Source organism: Jaculus jaculus, chromosome 4 (genome assembly GCF_020740685.1).
Source record: "Jaculus jaculus isolate mJacJac1 chromosome 4, mJacJac1.mat.Y.cur, whole genome shotgun sequence".
NCBI lineage: Eukaryota > Metazoa > Chordata > Mammalia > Rodentia > Dipodidae > Jaculus > Jaculus jaculus.
In genome coordinates, this window is record NC_059105.1 from 23,946,421 (window position 1) to 23,967,542 (window position 21,122).

Consider the following 21,122-nt stretch of genomic DNA (forward strand, 5'->3'; position numbering starts at 1 on the left):
CGTGTTGTGGCTCAGGAACTGTAGGTGGCTCCTAGTTAACACTACATTTCTGTGTGTTTCAGTTTACTAAGAGAGCATTCGATTGATGGCACTGGCTGGGCTCCCACGAGAACATTAAAGGTGAGATTCAGCAGTCCTCCCCTTCAGTCTTCGCTCAGACAGCCAGTCTCCTGTGCAAAGTGCACCCTGTGCCTGTCTTGCCTTGATAGTGGCTTGTGCATACCATGCCTCCTCCTCTCTTTCTACGCTTCCTGGGGCTGCTCAGCCAGGCATTGCCCAGCCAGTAGCAGTTGGATAAGAATCCTTGTTGGCTAGCACCACATACATTCAAAAACCAGCAACAGGCACCCTGTCAGCCACCAGAAGATGCCTCATGGACCTGTTGGTTCAACAAAAATATCTTAAGCCCTTCTGGGTGTCTGAAAGAGAGCTGCAGACCAGTGTGTGGATTACTCCTGAAGCCAGAAGGATTGTTGGGTGCTGGCTATCTTTTTACTGAATAGACACCATGGGGGAACAGTCCAGGAAGTTTTATTTCATCCAGTCAGAATATGCAGATTTCATGCCTTGGTGACCTTGTTACAGATTTGAAAGACTTGCTATGCACAAGAACCTAAGTATTCATTTTTTTTTTAATTTCAGGATGTTGTTTGGGGATTAAACTCTTTATTTACTGTAAGTATATTGATTAAAATCCCTACTTTTTCTTTATTTCTGTCTGCTGAGATGAAATACCACCATACAAATAGCACAGTGTGTATTGAGGAAGTGTAGTCAAGTGCTTGACACACAACCATGAAGGCACAAGTTTGGTTCCCCAGCACTCACATAAAAGCCAGGCATGACAGCATGTACCTCTGATCCCAGTCCGGGTGGGGGGAGTCAAAAATAAGAGAAGATAGTGGATAGCATTTGAGGAGGGACATGAGGTTGTCCTCTGGTTTCCATTTGTATACCTACAGGAGATAACAAGGGGTGAAAGCAGCCCTTTTCTATTGCTCTTTCATGCTCACAAGTAGAGCCATGACATTGGAGGCTTTTGAAGTGGCATGTGGGGAGATTGTCGGGGAAAAGGCCAGATCCCCCCTTCTGCTTGGCTAGGCTAGCTATCTCTGCCTTTTGGGGTATGAGGTTAATTTCCATGGGCTTTAGTTTCTTCAGTGAAATGAAGCTTTTGGGGGGAGCCTCTAGGGCTAAGCATAATTCAAACTCTGCATAGCAATTGGGCTTTACTTGTTCCGCCTATACACCTTCGACTTGACTCAGAGCCAAATAGGACAGGAGCTAATTGGACTACTAGGAAATTGATGGAAAGAAGTAAACATTGGGTCCTTGGAATTTTTATTTTTAAAAAATGGATTTCATTATTTATTTGCATTTGGTGTGTGGTTGTACACCAGGATCTCTTGCCACTGCACATGGCACACCAGGAACTTGGCACTTTTTCCACTGGTCTTATGTAGGTGCCTGGAGAATTGAAGCCAGGCCAGCGGGCTTGGCATGCAAGCACCTTTAACTGAGCTATCCCTCCAGTCCCCTTGTGTATGTTTTGAGACAGGGTCACACTCTGTAGCCTAGGCTAGCCTCAAAAGTCATGGCAGTCCTTCTGCCTCAACCTCATACATGCTACATGGTACAGGTATGTACCAGCACACCTGTCTGCCATGTTCATTCATGTGTATTATTGTGCTTTCCTCATGTTTGCCCCTCCTGTGCCTTCACTCTTCCCCTTCCTCCCTAGGGGGTCCTCTTCTATTTTCTTGTGTGTGTGTGCACATCTGGAGATTCCACATGTGGAGAAAAGCTATATTATTTTGTCTTTTTCCCCTCTTCCCTTAGACTCCTCCTTTCCCCTCCTAGTTCCCTTTTACTTTTGTGGTGTCTACAGATTCTCTGTGCAAGAGAAAATGTGATAGTTGTCTTCTGAGTCTGACTTATGTCACTTAATGTGATCTCTAGTGCCATCCGTTTTCCTGGAAATGGCATGATTTCATTTTTCACAGCAGAATAAAACTCAATTGTGTGTATGTGTCTGTGTTATGTATATATATCACATTTTGTTTGCTATATATTTGTGATATAATTGGTTACACACATACTACATATAGTAGAAAATATTAGTGCCATCACCACATCTCCTGTAATTTCTGCAGAGAAATGCAACTGTCTGCAGTGATAGGGCACTTTGGAAAACAGTGTGGCTCATCACAAGAACCAGTTCTGCTGGCCTCATTTTTGATTTTTTGAGGTGGGGTCTCACTCTAGCCCAGACTGACCTGGAATTCACTATGTAGTAATTAATTTATTTTTTGTACCCATGTTTTTTGGGGGGCATATGGGCATGCCAGGGTCTCTCGACATCATCAATGAATGCCTGTCCAGCTTTACGTGGTAATGGGGAATTGAACCTTGACTGGCAGGCTTTGCAAGCGAGCATTTTAACTACTAAGCCATCTCTTCAGCCCTCTCACTGGACTGACTTTTTTTAGAAGACTTGCTTGCAGGTTGCTTCTGGAGACAAGGGGGACCAGGCCAGTGTTTTCTAAGGTAGAAAGTGTTTGCTCACCTGAGGCTGGGAACACCAGACACTTCCTTCTGGTTTCAATGAATGCCTGTGAAGGGAAGTCAGAAACTGGAAATTCAGGTATGGTCAGAAGAGAACCACACACAAATGTTTCAGAGATTAAATATAAAGGAAGACAATGAACGTATATTTAAACTGGCATTTGTATTCAGAGATGGCTTGTAGTAAGAACTTTTTTTGCCATCTACCAGAAAAGAAGCATCAACCTGGGCATGGTGGTACACACCTTTAATCCCAGCACTTGGGAGGCCACCCTGAACTACATAGTGAATTCAGGACAGCCTGAGCTAGAGTGAGACCCTATCTTGGGGCGGGGGGGAAGCATCAATTAAATGTGATTACTCTTTCCTCCATTTCTACCACAATCTAGACAAATATATGTAAGCATGTCACTGACTCCTTTTAGTCAGCTATTATTCACTATTTCGAAAATAGCCACATGTTCTGCATGTGGCATTGGGGTCTTTTGGGTAGTTACTGTACTCTGGGTTGCTATGCCATTCCTTAGCTACATTTCTGAGGCCATAAAGCTAGGCTTGTGACAGCAGAAAAATAGATGCTTGCTGTGTTCACTGTGGCTTCTCTCTTTAAGGATCTTCTGAATTTTGATGATCCTCTGAACATTGAAGCCGCAGAGCATCATTTGCGAGACAAGGTGAGCCAGTGACAGACTCAGTCCCTCGGGTAAGAAGGTAACTAGGACTATCTCTTGATTGCATCAGTAAGATGCTGAGAGTGGTACAATCCTGGACTGAAACTGAAAGCCCTGTGAATAGAATCTGCTGCAGTAAATGTGTGCTCTTGGGCACATGTTTCATTCACAGTCAGAAGTGTTTTTCAGTCATGTAATTTCCTAAAAAAATTAAATGTGAGTGACTTAACCTTTGCCTTAGTGTAAGGAAGGCTGGGGCATAACTCTGTGGTAGAGTGCTTGCATAGTGTATGCAAGGCCCTGGATTCCACCCCCAACGTTGGAAAACAAAACCCACCCCAGTAATGCAGGAGCACAGAAGGAAACTGGGCAGCATCACACCCCCTGCATCCTTCCATGCCCTTTGCTGTGCTTATATGTGTTCGACTAGTTGGCTTGACTTTGACTCCAAATCATCAGTTTCTGTTCATTACTTTTATTTTATTTTTTTATGTTATGTTATTTTAATTTTATTTATTTTATTTTATTTTATTTGGGTCTCTAGCCCAGGCTGCCCTGGAATTCACTGTGTACTCTCAGGGTGGCCTTGAATTCACAGTGCTACTCTGCCTCCCAAGCGCTGGGATTAAAGACGTGCACCACCATGCCTGACCCTGTTCATTACTCTTAATCTTCAGCTTTCTCTTTTACATTATTTTTTTCTCCAACCTAGTTCATAAGTTATCACTCATTTATTAGCTATTTTCTTCTTTGTGATTGTTGAGGTTTTCTCCTATGGGAAGTTTTTCCAACTAAAAACAAAAATACCTCTTGTACATGCATCTTTATGTCCCAATGCTTTACTTATTCCTGGAGCTTGGTCACTAAATCAAAGGCTAGGCATGTCTCTTATTTGAATTATGGCAGGTTGTGCTTCTGTGAGGCCTCTGTTTGGGTAGGCCAGCCTCTTGGGGAGGCAGCTGCTTCCCCTCTGCTTTCTGAATCCCTGGTCAGATCAAGCATCCGTGAAGTGTGGCTCTTTGCACCTGATTTATTTGCTCTTATTTTAGAGCCATTCTCAGTGGGTAGGTGTGTGTACACACACACATGCCATGTTTTTCGAGGGTCTGAGCCTATGGCTAGTCACTTTTGTACATGCTCAAGGTCAGACTCTGTCTTGCTAGACTGTGCCCTTGTCTTATCCATATCAGATGGGGGTGAGGTGCTTCTGGTAAGATGTCTGTCTGAGGAAGTAAATATCTAAACCCCCTGAGAAGGAATAAGCATGAAGGCTACAAGCTGGCAGTGTTGCTGTCACTGAAGGTATGGCTTGAGAAGAAGGCTGTGGGGGTGGGGGAGGCTGTGTTTCAGTGCTCCGGTGAGAAAGAGCATCATGGCAGCACCCTTGGTAGATTGGGTGGGGCAGCAAGTGCAGTGGGACCGAGTAGACAGAGCAGGCCATTTATGGAAGCCACTGTCCCACTGAAGAGGTCAAACTTGCTAGTCAGCACCAGGCAGCAGAGGTCTTCAGAAGTCATGGTTGTTGGTGAGAGGACCCTGCCCCTGGGCCACTTGTCATCACTAAAGCTCAGTTAACCCCATACCTGCCAGGGTGGTCTTGAGGGGTTTATGCCATCTGGCAGATCCTTGGGCTTCTGTCCTTCCTTCCCTGACAGGCTTCCCATAGTGTGTTCCTGGGTCCCCATCCTTCAGGTTCCATTTGCCATGTTATTCTTCTGTGCTGTCATGACACTGATGAGGAGCTAAACCTTGCTGGAGACACTTACAGGTCAAGTGTCTGTGTGTGAAATAAAAAGAATGTTCTGCAGGTGATGAGCTCTTTAAGGCTCCATAAAATGAATAAAAATTCACCAAACATCGATGTTCCCATCTGAATTCTAAGAAATATCCAACCCACCCCAGCTTTACTGAACAATGACCACTTTTAAACTCTGCACTTACTATATTTTGTGTTCATTCATCGCAAGGCTGACGACCACTTACTTGCTAGGTGGTGCTTGGGGTAGACTGTGGAAGTGACAGTCCCTGTCTACATGAAGCATACATCCTAGTAGGGGTTGAGGCATAGATGGACTCTTGCTAGGGAGTGTAAGGTGAAGGTGTTGATGTGAGACCATGCATGGGGTGCTTAGGGAAGGAAAGAGGTAAATGTGACTGCAGGGATAAGATGGTAGGTTCCAGGTGCCAGGAGCTTTCCAAGCATTTGGCACAGAGTACATCATGTGGCACATTCAAGCTATTAAGAGACTTGCCCAGGTTACCCAGTGATAAGCGGCAGGCCCAAGTGGTTGCGCTTCACTTTAAGGAGTCCTCAAGGAGTTGGAGGCAGCAGGACGGCAACATGGGGCTCCTCCGGGCTATGGTGAAACAGGTGGCTTCTTTCCCGGAGTTCTAGATGGCACTGAGTTCTCCATTTCATATCCTGGGCTTGTGCAGTGGCTCCTTCTGAGCTTGCAGCACTACTTGGCTCTGGGGACTGGAAGTGGAGGTAAGGACATTTTTGCTGGAGGTCACTTAGGCTTTCTACAAAGCTTCCTCCCAACACTGGATGCATGCCAGCATAGACCCCTCTACCTGCCGCCCTGTGTGCAGATAGCAGCAGTAGCAGAGGTGCCTGCAGTGAGGTTACAGCCCTGCTTTCACACTCTAGCCTGGAAGCAAGTCATCAGCATTTCTGACTGTGGAAAGATTGCTGTGCTATTTCAGCATGTGGCAAGAGGGCAGGGGCTGCCCAGAGCTGGCCTGGGGGTGCCTGGCCTGCACTCTACTCAGTGCTGTGGAGAACTTGCCATGAGATCCCCATGCTTGAGGATGTAGCTGGGAAATGGAGCTTTTGCAGATGGGCCACGTCTCCTGTGCTGTGGGGCTGTATAGCACTGGAAAGACCAAAGCAACATGATCTGCGGGATGGCAGTGACCAAGCAGCTGAGGGGTGAGGTGACTGAAAGCTTTAAGACACTAGTTGTCTTCAATCCCATGGGATTTTTGTTCCTAACCTTGGGGGAAACGGGCCAGGGACAAATGGGCACATCTGCGGAGGCTTTTTCGCCCATTCTGGCCTAGGCAAGTCCTGGGTCCCTATTGTCTTTTTTCACCTAAGGAGCCCCAAGAGGCACTTGCTTCTTGACATGTGAGAATGGTCACCTGTATGGGCCATCTGCTTTCCTCTAGGCAGAGTGGGTGCACTGAAGGTAGGGCCGTGTTGCTCAGGGGTGCTGTGAAGGTAGACACATTGTAAACGGACAGTAAAGTCTTGGAAATGACTCTGGGAAAGTGCATGCAGAAACAGGGGTCTTCCAAAGAGGAGGAATGTCATACTGCTTGTGAGACATGATCACTCTCTTCTGGATTTCACAGGCCTGTATGCAAAGTGAAGGTTCTCTCGGGACCCCTCATGTTCATGCCCATCTTGTGCCCCACCCTGGCATACCCTGCACACTGTCCTATTCTCAGTACCTGCCAGTATGCCACTGACTCGAAGGGCTGTGCTCATTCTGTCACCTGGTGATAGCAAGCCAGCCTCTCCACATGGGCCTTCACTTTGGAGGAATTGTCATATCCCTGAGGTGTCATTTTGCCACTCACTCTTCTTTCCTGGTTCCTCTACCCCCACAGGAGGACTTCCGGAATAAAGTGGAGGACTACATCAAGCGCTATGCCAGATGATAAGAGGAGGTGGTTGTAGGCCTGTGGACTGTGTGTCACAGCTTGTCTCTAATGTGAAACAGCACGAGGTAGTCCTCCTCCCTGTCCTCACCCTGTCTCCCTGTCAGCCCCTTGGGACTGTCCCAGTCCTGCGACCGTGTTGTCCTGAAGAAGACCCCCCTCACCGCTGCCCACGAAGGGCAGGAGCGAGACAGTACAGCAAGAGAGAGCGCCTGCTTCCCTTAACACCTCTCTCTCCAAACCATAGTCTGGGCTGTGGGTGAAATCCTCCGAGGTTGTAATGAGCTCACCACTAAGGTTGGCGCTTGCTTCCCTTTTTCCCAACAAAATCGGCGTCCTGCAAAAGTGATGTAATGACATGTTCAGTGTAAATGGCAGATTGGCAATAAGAAACCCACTATAAACTGTGATTGGATGCACATTCTCTTAGCTTCTTCCACGAATGTTGGCCCTGCCTAGATGTGAAGCTTCCCAGAATGCATAGTCATTCACTGTAGATCTTACTGAAATGCGTATTTTATTTAATGTAAGTATATTTTGGAAAGATTTGTAATTTGTACAATTTAATGCTTTAATTATTTTTTTTTTCTATTCTCACTTAGTTTGTATTTTCATTGTATAGAGCAGACACAAAGATGTTGGGTCAAGCAACTATTGAAGAGAAATACAAAGAAACTATGAAAGCCACAGTACTCAGTCTCTCCAAGCGCAGCAGGAACCTGGCTCCTAGACAGCAGCTCGTTTTCAGGTCCATATGTGGCAAGAATGTTTCGGAGCCCTTAAAAGCTAGTTCTGGATGATAAGAAACCAAAGTCAGGGAGTACTGCCTCACATGCTGCCCAGAGAAAAGAAGCTGGGCCTAGACTGGCCGGGGTTGGCAGTTCTACAGTGGTCACATGAGCATGAGCCCTTGGTTGTATACCAGCGCTGCATCCTTGCTGTCCTGGGAGACAAGAGATGCCTTGGGAGTCAGCTCAGTGTCTGATACGAACAAGACTGTGCTGTGGCTGTTTTCTGCCTTGGCTGTGGTTCTGGGCCCTGGTGGGGTGACCCTGGTAGGCCTTGGAGAACCAGGAGTCAGCAGCAAAACATGCCACGCTCTGTCAGGGAGGCACCCTTCAGAGGAAGAGCCCTGAAGAAAGACTAGTGCATTTACTCCAGCATTTAGACACTTGACCAGTGAATCCAAATGCAGAATAAACGCCTGGTTCCATTTCCTACCTGCCTAACATCCCAGTATACCTACCAGTCTCTTTACACCTTTGGAGTCCTGGCCATCTTCCACATACTGGGTGTAATGTGCTGTTCCTACTTATAGAATCTAATTCTTAGATCAGTCTGGTGGAGATCCACCAGGTGAGCAGTCTAGACCTTGATTCTTTATTTTGGCTCCAGGAATTGTGCCAGTGAGACTTGAGATGGCCCTTGCTGGCAAGCCACACATCTAGGTGCACAGAGCAGGAAGGACGGGCCTGACAGAGTAAATGGTGCCATCCCAGTGGCTCGGGACTTGCCAGGGCACCACAGTGTTCCCACCTCCCAAGGACTAGGAGAGGTGCTGTGACTCTTGCTTTCCTTCTGATGTTGTTGAGGTTACCAGGAGCTCACCCAGCCCAGCACTGAGGCAGTGTCTGCTCACTCTACTGCCCAGCAGAACCAGTACCAGATGTGGGTCATGGCCCATCCCACGATAGCTGCCCAGGGTGCCAGCATTGACAGTAGGACTCTTCGTGAGAATGCTTAATGAAGAAACGATGTCAGTGCCTACTGCTCAGGGCACGTGCTGAGTAGGTGGGAGGTAGTGTGCCAGGGCCACCACGAGCGCAGTGCTAACTCCGGATGTGGCTCACCAGCACACGGTGCTACGCTGGGTGCTTGCTCCAAGACCTCCAGATCTAGGCCTTATGGCGTCTCCTTCCCACGCTCAGGCACAAGAGGAGTCTCTGATCTCTCCCTAAACATGACCCATCCAGCAAATCACCTCCTCTTTGTGGTCCCTAAGGAGCTGGTGCAGGATACCACTCAGAGTCCAGGTCTTGGCTGTATACCCCTGTGCCTTTTTCCTCCCAAGCTCTTGTTCCTCGTCTGTTTGATTCTGCTTATTGCTATGTGGGCCAAGCTGGCCTTGGACTTGATGATCTTCCTGCTTCAGCCTTCCAGGTGCTAGGACTATAGGCAGGTGCCAATATACCCACCTCATCTGTGAGTTTCACTCACTGTTCAGGAGCATGCAAACAGGTCCCAAGGAGTAGTCTTGCATTATGGGTAATCTCACTTTTCTTCATGCCCAAGCATGGATAGTCTTAGTGGCTATTCATAGTCTCTTCCAACTGCACAGTAGGCCAGGCATGTACTTGCAGGAGAAATCATCTCTATGGACAGACACTGTGGAGAAACTTTGAGTGAGGCTGTTCCCAGGGGCTATTCTCACCTCACTACCACCCACCTCTATGAAAGTATGATGAAAAGCTTTCAGATAAGCCCAAATATGATCAGTTGTTTATTTTCTTCCCCTAAAAAATCTGTGGCACGATGCATACATTCTGATTACCCTTTGTTTAGCAGAACCTCCCTGCTCCTTAACAGACTATAAAATTAACTCCCATACTCCTTGGACATTGGACTTTTTCTGATAAAAAACCAAGCAGAGTTTATTTCCATGTAAAAAATTCCAAAAACCTGAATCACCAGTTACAGTGTGTAAGTTTGCACTTCTTTCCCATTGTCCATTTCAGGTTGCTTTCACCTTCATCCATTTACAGATGCTTAGTCTTAGAAACTGATCACTTCAACTTCATTATACAAAATAAAATGAACTTAGTCAAGTGCTGAATGATAGTGTGAATAACATGGGGCCAGTTCTTTTGCCAGCGAAGAACTTGAAAAGGTGAGGATGCCCATGACACCCCTCTCTCCTCCCTAAGTCTCTGCCTCTAGCAAAGAGCATCATGGGAGTCTGGCTCAGCAATCCATACTCCCTTCTGCATTACTGAAAGGATTTCTCATTTTTAAAAAATTCTTCCAAAAACCCCATGATGGAGGCATTTGGGACTTTGCATTTGTTGAGAATGTGCATTTGATCATGGTGAGTGGTATAAAGAACTGAATTACTTAAAAAGAGAGAGAAGCCGGGCGTGGTGGCGCACGCCTTTAATCCCAGCACTTGGGAGGCAGAGGTAGGAGGATCGCCGTGAGTTCAAGGCCACCCTGAGACTCCGTAATGAATTCCAGGTCAGCCTGGGCTAGAGTGAGACCCTACCTCGAAAAACTAAAAAATTTAAAAAAAGAGAGAGATTTGAGCTCACTAACTTTAAATCCCGAATTCACTGAGCCAGTAGGTTCCTGTTTTTGAGATTATGTTAGGTCTGGTTGGAAGCGGCAACGCTTGCCCTCTGGTGCTGAGGACTCTATAAATGCTTCCTGCACAGCCTGCAAGGATAAACACTTGGTAGGCAGCCAGCAGTGCCAGTAGAGAAGAGCAGTGGTAGTTAACATTTCACTCACTGCATGAAGCATTTTGACTCACAGTGGACATCTGGGTATGTTGAGTCCTTAGTCTACTAACCAGTGGGTGAGCCAGCAGGCCTGATCTGTTTTGTTATGTTTTTATCCTCAGTCTTCCAACTTCACTAAACTTCCTGGCAATTCATGATACCCATGCAGATTAATATCAAACCAGCCATTTGTATTATCAAAGATTCTCTTTAAAGAGAACAATATTCAAATCGTAAGCCTGTGTCCTTCCTAACCATGGGAGGTTGAGGGTTCATAACTTGGAACAATACTGGGTAAAGCCTTGTTCCCTCTTCTCAAGAGGCTTCATGTTGTCGGAAAGAACAGAACCTGTACTCCTAGGAGAGCCTGGCAGGGAACGCAGGCACAGGTCCAGTGATGGTCTCGCTGCCCTCATTGTGGGCTTTCCAGACTGTTATGGTGGTTTGTCAGTGGAGGCAGAGCCAGCTGTCATTCATGCCAAAACCAAGAGGGACAGTAGAGCCTGTCCACAACCTTTTCCTATGGGAAATGTTTCTAAAACACCCTTGGCCAGCCCATGTCTTCCCTTGCCTCCAGAATAAGCTCCCATACCTGGCATACAAAGCCCTTTGAGATTAGGCCTCTCCACTCTTGCCAGCCTTGAAGAGAACAGCCACTGCGTGTTGGGTCCTAGGTTCATGCCCTTAGATGACATCCACTTTACTGTGCCAAGACACTTAGCTTCTCTGTTGGGTCTCCATCCCAGTTTCAACTCACATATTGCTGTTGTAGGCTCTGCTTGCTCTGACAGGCCCTTTGGAGAGCCTCTATCTTTCCTAGCCATCCAGAAGCCCCAAGGTGGGACTACACTTGCCCTCATATGTACTCCTGTCTCTCCTGGGGTATAGGCCTCACCTTGGCCATGCACTGTAACGGTCTGGCAGTTCAGTGTTGAGCACATGTAATCTGGTGGACACGCCATACTACAGACAGCACCTGAGGAGCCGCCCAGAGGATTAAGTGTGCTGGCCAGCCAGCAGATCACCGAGGGGATCTGCCATCATCCAGTGAGCCTTTGCCCAAAAAAAACGGTGTCCAGGATAAATGTGACTGGAAATGAAATGAGGACAGAAATACCTCCAGGAGATGTGGGTGACACCTCAGACTGGGAATGTCAGGAGGCAGCAGGCCACGGTGAGAGCAGTGGTGATGTAAAGCAGCTGGAACAGGACATCAGCCATCATGACTGAACCACAGCAGTAAGCACAGGACCGACCATGGAGACAGCTGAGGGATTCTCTGAGATGCAGAAGACATATGCCAGGGGAGGCAAGGTGAAGGTGATCTGTTCCTGCAGCTTGCTGTGCAAACACCTGGCCATCTACCTATAACACTATCATTGAGCGAGACTCACTAAGGCCTGGCTGAAGGAGGACCTGGATGGAAGCCCATGGCTCACTTGACTGAGAGGGAACTGAGTCAAGAAGCGTGAGTCACAGGCAGGCTGCATAGAGCTCAAACAGAGCGTTCCTTTGCCCTTCAGCTAAAGACTCCTGTGTCTGCCCCCAAGAACAGCTGAGGCTGAGAAAGACTGCCCAAATGAGCTGAGATTACACAGGCTCAGGGAAAAGTAAACCTGAAAGCACCTGAAAGTGAATTCAACCTTTTCTACCTTAAGCACCAGTCTCAGACCCCTGGCTTTTGGAGACTGCCATCCAGTGACGTGGGCACTGCTGGGGAGAGTTGGAGGGGAAGGAACCTACCACACTGAGTTTGCATCAGGCATAGTTCTTGTCCTTCCCGCAGGCCTGAGGCTGCCCTCCAGGGAGAGACACGGTCAGCCCAGCCAGGGCAAGCCCTTCTGTCTTGCCAGGCAGGGCTGACAGCAGGCCGCCTGCACTGTAGCAGCTCAGCTAAGCTTGTGCTGACCTGGAGCATAGGACCGTCTCCCAAATACACAAAAATCTGGGACACTACTGAAAGTCACCACCCAACAAGTAGGACATTAAATGATAAAGCTGACCAACACTAGTAATGAGGCAAGTCAAATGTTGGGATTGCCTTGCAGATTTTTAAGGCACTTATCATAATCTGCAAAACTTGCTATGAATTCTGAAGCCAATGAAAATAGAAAATCTGTACAAATACACAGGATTTCAGATTCTGGATGCAACACAGGTCAGGCAGTGTCTCTGAGTGAGGACTGCTCCTGGCTTCAGGGCACCCCATCCCTTAGGGGAGAGCTGGGTCTCAGGAGGCCAGGGAAAGTAAAATACACGGCAACAGAAACGTGAACATTTCCCTGGATAGGCTCAGTCGTAGAGAAATGACAGAAAATAGGGTCATTACATTTGAGGACAGCTGAAGTAGTCCAGGCAAGGGGGAAAACCCATCACATCTCAGGATCTATGAGATAGCAACAAGAGACCCAGCGTCACATGTCTGAGACCCAAGTGGAGAAGAGGAAGTAAAGAACCTTCCCCAGTTTGGTGAAAAACGCAAACATACTGGTTCCTGCACAAGATGAACTCAAGTCCACACCAAGAAACACTGGCAGTCAATCTTCTCAGCACTGTAACAAGAGGGTGCCGGAGAGCCCGAGTGATGTGCTGCCTGAAGGGATCAGCGGCCTGAATGACAACAGGTTTCTCCTCAGGAACTATGGGGGCTAGAAGGCGGTGACACCATAACCACGTGCTGGAGGAGAAACGTGGTCATTGCGGCCCTGTGCCCAGCAGAACTTCCAGGAAAGAGAAGTCAAACTTCATCTGTGTTCTGCCCTGACTGACTGAAGTTCAGAAGTTCTCCAGGCAGGATAGGAATCTTCATTATCATACACGGTTTGAAAATTCAACCATTTGATGCTCAGACAGTGATACTAAAATGGAAGGATGAGCTGGGGATACACCTCAAGGTGGAGTCCTAACTTGTCATGTGTGAGGCTTTGGCTCAATCTCTAGTCCTATGCACCACCACCACCCCCAAAAAAAACAGGAAATAAAGGAAAATAAACCCAGTAAGATTTCCTCACTTTGTGGGAAGTGGTAAAATGTTGGTACTAACAATAACTTTCATGTCCCAGTGCAGGTACCTGCACAGAGGGACGCTGACAGCACCTGAGACTGTCCTCCATAAAACAACTGGAAAATTAATGAGATTCTTAATCACCATTTCCAGAGCCCAAGGGTTGCAGCACTCCACAATATTTACTCAAGAAAAGTATATATAAATCAGTAAGATCCGAGGTCCATGGGAACTCCCTCTCTGCAGTTCACAGGGTTACACATGCCCGGCCTCGTTTAGACTGAAGGTGCGCTGCTTGTGGGCTGGCGGAGGGAGCAGGAGTGCAGAGCTGCAGTAAGGCCTCGTTACCTGAGGCTGTGCCATTGTCATTGCAGTGTAATAGTTCCCTGGAAGACCACACATGGAGCCTCTGGTTTGAACTAGAGCTCAAAGGACAAAAGTACTTTCCCCAGGTTGCAGAATATACAGTCAGCACACAAATCACAGTGTGTTTATGTGCACAACCAATGAACATAAAAAATGAAATGCCTGAAAGATTATGTTTTCATTAGCATGAAAAATTTAAATAGGCTGAGAAGATGGTTCAGTGGTTTAAAGCTCTTTCTTGCAAAACCTGACAGCCCAGACTTAATTTCCAAGCCTCAGGCAAAATATGACACAGGTGTCTGGTATTTGCTGTGGCAGGAGGCCCTGGCACCCTCCCTTCTACACATACAAATAATAGTGGGCTGGAAAGATGGGTTAGTAGTAAACACACTTTCCTGTGACATCCAAGGACCCATGTTCAACTCTCCAGGTCCCACATAAGCCAGATGCACAGTGATGCAAGCATGCAAGATCACACATGCCCACTAGATGGCACAAGCATTTGGAGTTTGATTGCAGTGGCTGAGACCCTGGTGCACCAGTTCTATCTTGCTCTTTCTCTCTTGCATTAAAAATAAATAAGTAGGGCTAGAGAGATGGCTTAGCGGTTAAGCACTTGCCTACGAAGCCTAAGGACCCCGGTTTGAGGCTCGATTCCCCAGGACCCAGATGCACAAGGGGGCGCTCGCATCTGGAGTTCATTTGCAGTGGCTGGAGGCCCTGGCGCACCCATTCTCTCTCGCTCCCTCTCTCTCTGCCTCTTCCTTTCTCTCTGTCTCTCTAGCTCTCATATAAACAAAAATAAAAATATTTTCAAAAATAAGTAAATAAAAGTGGTCAATTTGAAAAAAAATGAAAGATGAGGTGAACAGAAGCCACCCCGTGCTCATGGCTTGGGAGATTCATCAATAAGATGGTAGTAGCCTGTCCATGGACCCAACTCCTGCAATCACATGCTTTAAGGGGTATGGGGAGATGGCTTAGTACATGAAGATGCTTGCTTACAAAGTCTGCTGGCCCAGATTTGATTCTCCAGAGCCCACATAAAGCCAGACATACAAAGTGGCACATACATCTGAACTATGTTTGCAGCAGTAAGAGGCCCTTGTACATCCATGCTCCTCTCATATCTCTTTCTCAAAAATACTTTTTTTCAAAAATATTTTTTAAGCCGGTTGTGGTGGCACGCGCCTTTAATCCCAGCACTTGGGAGGCAGAGGTAGGAGGATCACACACACACACACACACACACACATACATACATATATATTTAAAGATGCTTTCAGGGCCCTGAATGTCCAAAACAATCTTGGATAAACAGGTTTGAAGAATTCACACTTCCTTGCTCAAAGGCTACAGGCCATGGTAGGCTAGCCAGTGTGGTGGTAGCATGGAGACAGGTCAGAGAGATGCCTGGAGACTAGAACAAACCTGTACATCCAAGGTCAGCTGATAGAGGGAGAAAGAACTGTTTTATTTCTTTATTTTTATTTTTTTGGTTTTTCAAGGTAGGGTCTCACTCTAGCCCAGGCTGACCTGGAATTCACTATAGAGTCTCAGGGTGGCCTCAAACTCACGGCAATCCTCCTACCTCTGCCACCCGAGTGCTGGGATTAAAGGCGTGTGCCACCACGCCCGGCTCAAGAGCTGTCTTTTAAATAAATGTTTCTAAGACAACTTGAATTTGGACTCACCTCACACCATGTTTAAAAACCTGTCAAGCTCAACATACAATATATTTTTTTTTTCAGGTGAAACTGTCCTTATGTAACTTAGTACCATGTACAATGAATATATGCAATTGAAAATTTTAAATGTCAACTGTATAAACTTGTTGATATAGAAACAGCAATAAAACTACAAAAAGAGTTCTTGCCTGGCATGCTCAAGGCCCTAGGCTCAATGCCGTTTGCATCAAATACTACAACTAGGCTATACACTGATTAGAAGTGAATATGAGACTACAGAGTTCCATGTCATCAAAGGTTAGAGTGGTGGTCATTGTGACTCACGCCTGTGCTGCTAACACGGAAGGAGTTGAGGCAGGAGAATCACCTGCTTGGTCCTGCCTGGCTGTAGGGTAAGACATGGCCTTCTGGGGTGGGAATGGGTAAGATAACCCAGACTTGAACAAAACTGAAATTCTTATGCTTCAAAGTGAAAATGCAACAAGTGGAATAATACCTGGTAAGGACCCAGAGTGTAGTGTCTAAAGCAGTTCTTACAACCCAGCAGTACAAAGACAACCTAGGAACACCCCGCGTTCATGGCGCTGGGGTCAAAGCCAGGGCTTTTCATGTGCTGATCAAATGCACTGTCACTGAGCTATGCCCTGTCAGCCCAAATAACCTGGTTTTAATGATTTTAAATGTTTCTTATTTATTAGAGAGTATGGGCACAGCAGTGTATCCTGCCACTGCAAACAAACTCCAGATGCATGAGCCACTTCTTGCATCTGGCTTTTTATGTGGGTACTGGGGAATTGAACCCAGGCCTTTAGGCTTTGCAAACAAGTGCCTTTAACTGATGAACCATCACTCCAGCCCCAAATGACCTAATTTTAAATGGACACAAGATTTAAAAAAAAAAAAAGAAAAACTCATTACATTGCTCAGGCTAGTCTTGAACTTCTGGGCTCAAGTAATCTTCCCACCCTAGCCTTCCAAGTACTGGAGCTAAAGTTGTAAGCTTCCTATATTTAACTTTGGCAGAAGCATTTCTCAAAAAAAAATGTATTATATATATTTGTGCGTGTGTGTGTATGTATATGTATACACACATATATATATACATACACATATACACATACATATGGCTGATAAGCACACGAGATGATGTTCAGCATAATTAATGTGAGTCAAGGCTACACTTACTAGGATGGCTATAATGTATTTTTCAAAGACAGTAGCAGCTCATGCCTGTAATCAGCACTTTCCCTGTAGGCCTAAGGGCGGGGGACACTCTTAAGAACACAGTGCCTATCCTGTGGATGTGTCTCCCCAGTGGTCCCTAAATACTACAGACTTACTTTATAAAGATATCTTTTCCTAGAAAGTTAGGAATGCAAATGTATTCCATCTTTAGAAGTAGACACGTTTTTTGTTTTGTTTTGTTTTGTTTTGTTTTGTTTTTGTTTGTTTGTTTGTTTTTTGAGGTAGGGTCTCTGGTCTAGGCTGACCTGGGATTAGTTATGTAATCTCAGGGTGGCCTCGAACTCACAGCAATCCTCCTAACTCTGCCTCCCAAGTGCTGGGATTAAAGGCATGTGCCACCATGCCTGGCTGTGATTTTTTATTTTTAAAGGTTCACTATGGGGGCTGTAGAGATGGCTCAGCAGTTAGGTGCTTGTCTGCAAAATCTAATGACCTGAGTTCGAGTTCCCAGTACCCACAGAAAGCCAGATACACAAAGTGGTGCATGCATCTAGAGTTTGTTTGCAGTGGCCCATGATACACCTGTTCTTTGGCTCTCTGCTTGCAAATAAATTTTTAAAATAAAGGCGTGGTGGCACATGCTTTTACTCCCAGCATTTGGGAGGCAGAGATAGGAGGATCGCCATGAGTTTGAGGCCAAACAAAAGATAATATCACACAGTGGCTGTGTTGAAATGTTGGAATCTTCCTATGTTGGCATGAGTCATCTAAACGGTGCAGCTGCTCTGAAGATGAACTCCTTCAATGAGTGAAGCAGCATGCTACCACCAGGATGGCAGCTAGGGAGGGCACAGCAGAGCAGGGAGTGTCTGTGAAAGTAGTCCATTGACGTGTTGCAGGCAGCATTGTTCGCAATAGTAAAAACCCCAAATCTTCCCACCAAGTGATGAACAGACTTTTTAAAAATGTAGTATAGCTGCTGTCGGCAGAAAAAATAACTCTGGCCTCAAAGGGTGTGAGTTTATTCTGAAGCCAAATATGAGTGGTCATGGCATGGGAACACTGATTCAGGTCACCCACATTCCATGTTCCACCACACGAAAAGTTGCATGAAGTTTGTATAGTAACAATGAAGAAAATAAAGTCACTTCTGAAGTACGTTGGTGGAAACAAGTAGGCAGATTCCAGCAATGCAGGGGACTCTCTGTTGCAGGCCTCAGATGCTCTCTGATGGCATTGATAGCCTTTGAAACTAGGAACCTGTTTGTACATTCCAGAAGAATTTACTCAACAGTCACAAGGATGTTAGGTCACTCACAGAGGTGGACCATAAATAGCTACTCAGGGGGCTAAAGATAACCCGAGATAATTTGGCTCTGGACCTTCAACATTCCAACTCTCCACAATCGTTGAGTTTTTACCAGTCACTTGGCCTTGTAGAATGTTGGTTTTTTCTGGGAACAGTTACAGCTTGCATGCACGAAGCCCTAGATTAAACCCTCAGAATAGCGTAAAATTGGGTATGGTGGTTCCTGTCTAATCCAGCACTTGGGAGGTGAAGACGGGAGAGTCAGAAGTTCAGGATCATCCTCAGCTATGTAATGAGGCCCTTTCTAAAGGGGGAGGGGGATAATCTTAAGTGAAAAAAGTTAGAAAAGGTCACATGGTGTTTGATTCCATTTGTGTGAAGTGCCCAGAACAGGGAATAGGTAGAGACACAAAGTAGCTTGGAGATGTAGGAAGGGGGGAGTAGAAATGGAATGTTAAGTACAGTGTCTCTTGAGGGTGATAAAAATATTTTAGAATTATTGATCATAGTCGAACAGGCTTGTGAGTATTCTAATCCATTGAATTGTGTTCTTTGACTATGGGTTTTATGGCATGTAAATTCCACACTTTTAAAATAATACATAGAAATCAAGATAAGATGCTTAAAAAAAGTTCTAGTAACCCACAGGCAAGTAGAGAGGAAGGGTTGAGAATTGGATGGAGCAGACAAAACAAGTACCATGACAGATGTAAGAGCTAACTATCAAGATGGGTGTGGGGCATGCCTGCGACTCTAGCACCAGGAGGCTGAGGCAGGAGGATTGCGAGATTGAAGTCAGCTGGGCTACAGACCGATACCCTGTTCCAAAAAGAAGAGATAGAGTTGAGCGTGGTGGTGCATGCCTTTAATCCAAGCACTTGGGAGGCAGAGGCAGAGGATCGCCATGAGTTCAAGGCCACCCTGACACTACACAGTGAATTCCAGGTCAGCAAGACCCTACCTCGAAAAAAACAAAGAGAAAGAGATTAGCACAGTAATTTTGTCACATAAATATTTAAATGAATCAAAAGACAAAGATTGACAAAATGGAATAAAAGACACAATTAGGGCTGGAGAGATGGCTCAGCAGGTAAAGGTGTTTGCTTGTGAAGCTTGGAGGTCTAGGTTCAGCTCCCCAGTACCCATGTAAAGCCAGACGCACAAAGTGTTGTATGCATCTGGAGTTCATTTACAGTGGCAGGAGGCCCTGGTGCACCCATATTCATATTCTTTTGCTCACTCTCCTCTCATAAATTTTATATTTTAAGACAATTATATGTTGCTTAGAAGGAACTCCCATTAAATTTAGACATTTATAGATTGAAATGATGAAAAAAGATATGCAAACTTTTGGTTCTCAAAAACTTAGTTGAATACATTTATCTGTAAGCTTAGTATACATAATTGACATAAAAACTTAAGTAGGATAAATTTAAAACCCAGCTGGAAGAACAGCTCTTTAAAAGGGACTGTCTCGGGCAGTAACTAGATGTACCCTGGCCAGATACCATCTCCACTGGCACAGGTCCAGTATGCATAGGTGCTGTTACTCCTCCTTTCCCATCTAAGTTTACACTAAACTTGAAAGGAAAGAATGAGCCGATGGGGAGAAAACCAACAACCTAGTTAGAGCACAAGACAGTGAAGGGCGCACTGACTGCTTTAGGATATCAGCACCAGCCCGTGCTCTTGGGAATTGCTGGCTTTAGTCTAGAGCTCTCAGGGATACCCTTGTTAGTGCCAAACCTTGTTTAAATGTCAGTGAATATGTTGCTTTGAAAGTGTATGTCCCACCTCTGCTCCAGTTTGACCACTTGGTCACAGCAAGTGGCTCTGTTTTAGAAGATTGTGGAGCCTTTAAGAAGTGGGGCATAGCTGGAGGAAGTGCTATGGTTAGAGGGGGTGGGGCACCTGAAGGGTTAGAAGAGAGTCTGCTTCCCCATTTCCTGAGTGTCCAGAGATGCTCAGCCACCACCAAACTGTCACAGCAAAAAGAAAAAGTGGTGGTGCACGCCTTTAATCCTAACACTAAGGAGGAAGAGGTAGGATTGCTGTGAGTTCGAGGCCACCCTGAGACTACATAATGAATTCCAGGTCAGTCTGGGCTACAGTGGGACCCTACCTTGAAAAAAAAAGTTAACTAAAACATCTAATAATTTAGTCTTCAGAGCAAAAGAAACTGTCAGAACTAGAGGGATACTTCCTTGTAACAGAAGATGACATCAAGAACCCATACCAGTCTGGAGAGATAGCTTAGCCATTAAAGCGTTTGACTCCCCAGAACCCACATAAGCATGCTTCTAGAGTTCGTTTGCACTGGCTAGAGGCCCTGATGAGGCCATTCCTTCACTCTAATAAATAGTAAAATTAAAAATAAAAACACATCCTGTGAACATGCAACAAGCATCTGACTGGCCAAATGTCAGAATGAAGCAAAAACTGATCAAGCTGAAAGAAATAGACAAGTCCACAGTCACAGACCTGGCTACTACGTCCCTGGCTACCTTTGCAGAGAATTAACGTTTCACCTTTACCCCCGGGGCTCACAGCAAACGTGCAGAATAGCCATAAAATGGAGCCAGCTAGCCACCCCTTCAGTGTGTGCAGGCAAATAAACTCATACATGCATACCTGGAATGGTGAATATCAGTGAAAAGCCATGAGGGTGGATATGTATGTACAGTGATCATATCAGGCAAAGAGCTTACAACAAGGGCACTGCTGAATCTTGACTGGTTGGTGCTGGACACACGAACTTGTGCAGAAAGCAGAATGGGATTGCATACACGGATAAACATTATCTGTGACAACACCAGATGACATCAATGTCCTGGTTCCGATCTTACACTGAGGTTGTCAAAGGCATGACCATCCCGGAAGTTACGGAAGATAGCATGTAAGGGGATCAGGCTGAGTAAGGAGACTTCACAACAGGCAGAGCAAGCATGAAAGGACTGCAGAGAGTTCCAGCCAGAGTTCCAGAGCAGGGAATGTCAGGTGGGAGCAAGGTGAAGACTTTCTGGGTACAAACACCAAAAGAAATCATTCCCTTGGGCTGGAGAGATGGATTAGTGGTTAAGGCGCATGCCTGCAAAGCCTAAGAACTGATGTTCAAATCTACAGGTCCCATTAAGCCAGACACACAGTGACACAAGCATACAATGTCACACATGC

General features: G+C 46.0%; 1 protein-coding gene across 3 annotated transcripts in view; it reads left to right on the top strand.

Annotated features, from left to right (window-relative positions):
• Window positions 1-13,392, top strand: part of Ube2f (ubiquitin conjugating enzyme E2 F (putative)) — a 52,487-nt gene extending 39,095 nt beyond the window's left edge. The window contains exons 7-11 of one of the 3 annotated variants that reach the window (XR_006636757.1): window positions 63-120; window positions 643-675; window positions 3,177-3,239; window positions 6,852-6,970; window positions 7,505-13,392. Coding sequence is in view for 1 of the 3 variants with exons in the window: in XM_004662278.2 (XP_004662335.1) it covers window positions 63-120; window positions 643-675; window positions 3,177-3,239; window positions 6,852-6,902 (205 nt within the window). In the remaining 2 variants the exon portion in view is untranslated. Of the gene's footprint in view, window positions 1-62; window positions 121-642; window positions 676-3,176; window positions 3,240-6,851; window positions 7,313-7,504 lie in introns of those variants that run through there. The other 2 variants (XR_006636756.1, XM_004662278.2) reach the window with 2 other exon arrangements.
• Window positions 13,393-21,122: the final 7,730 nt, after the last annotated feature.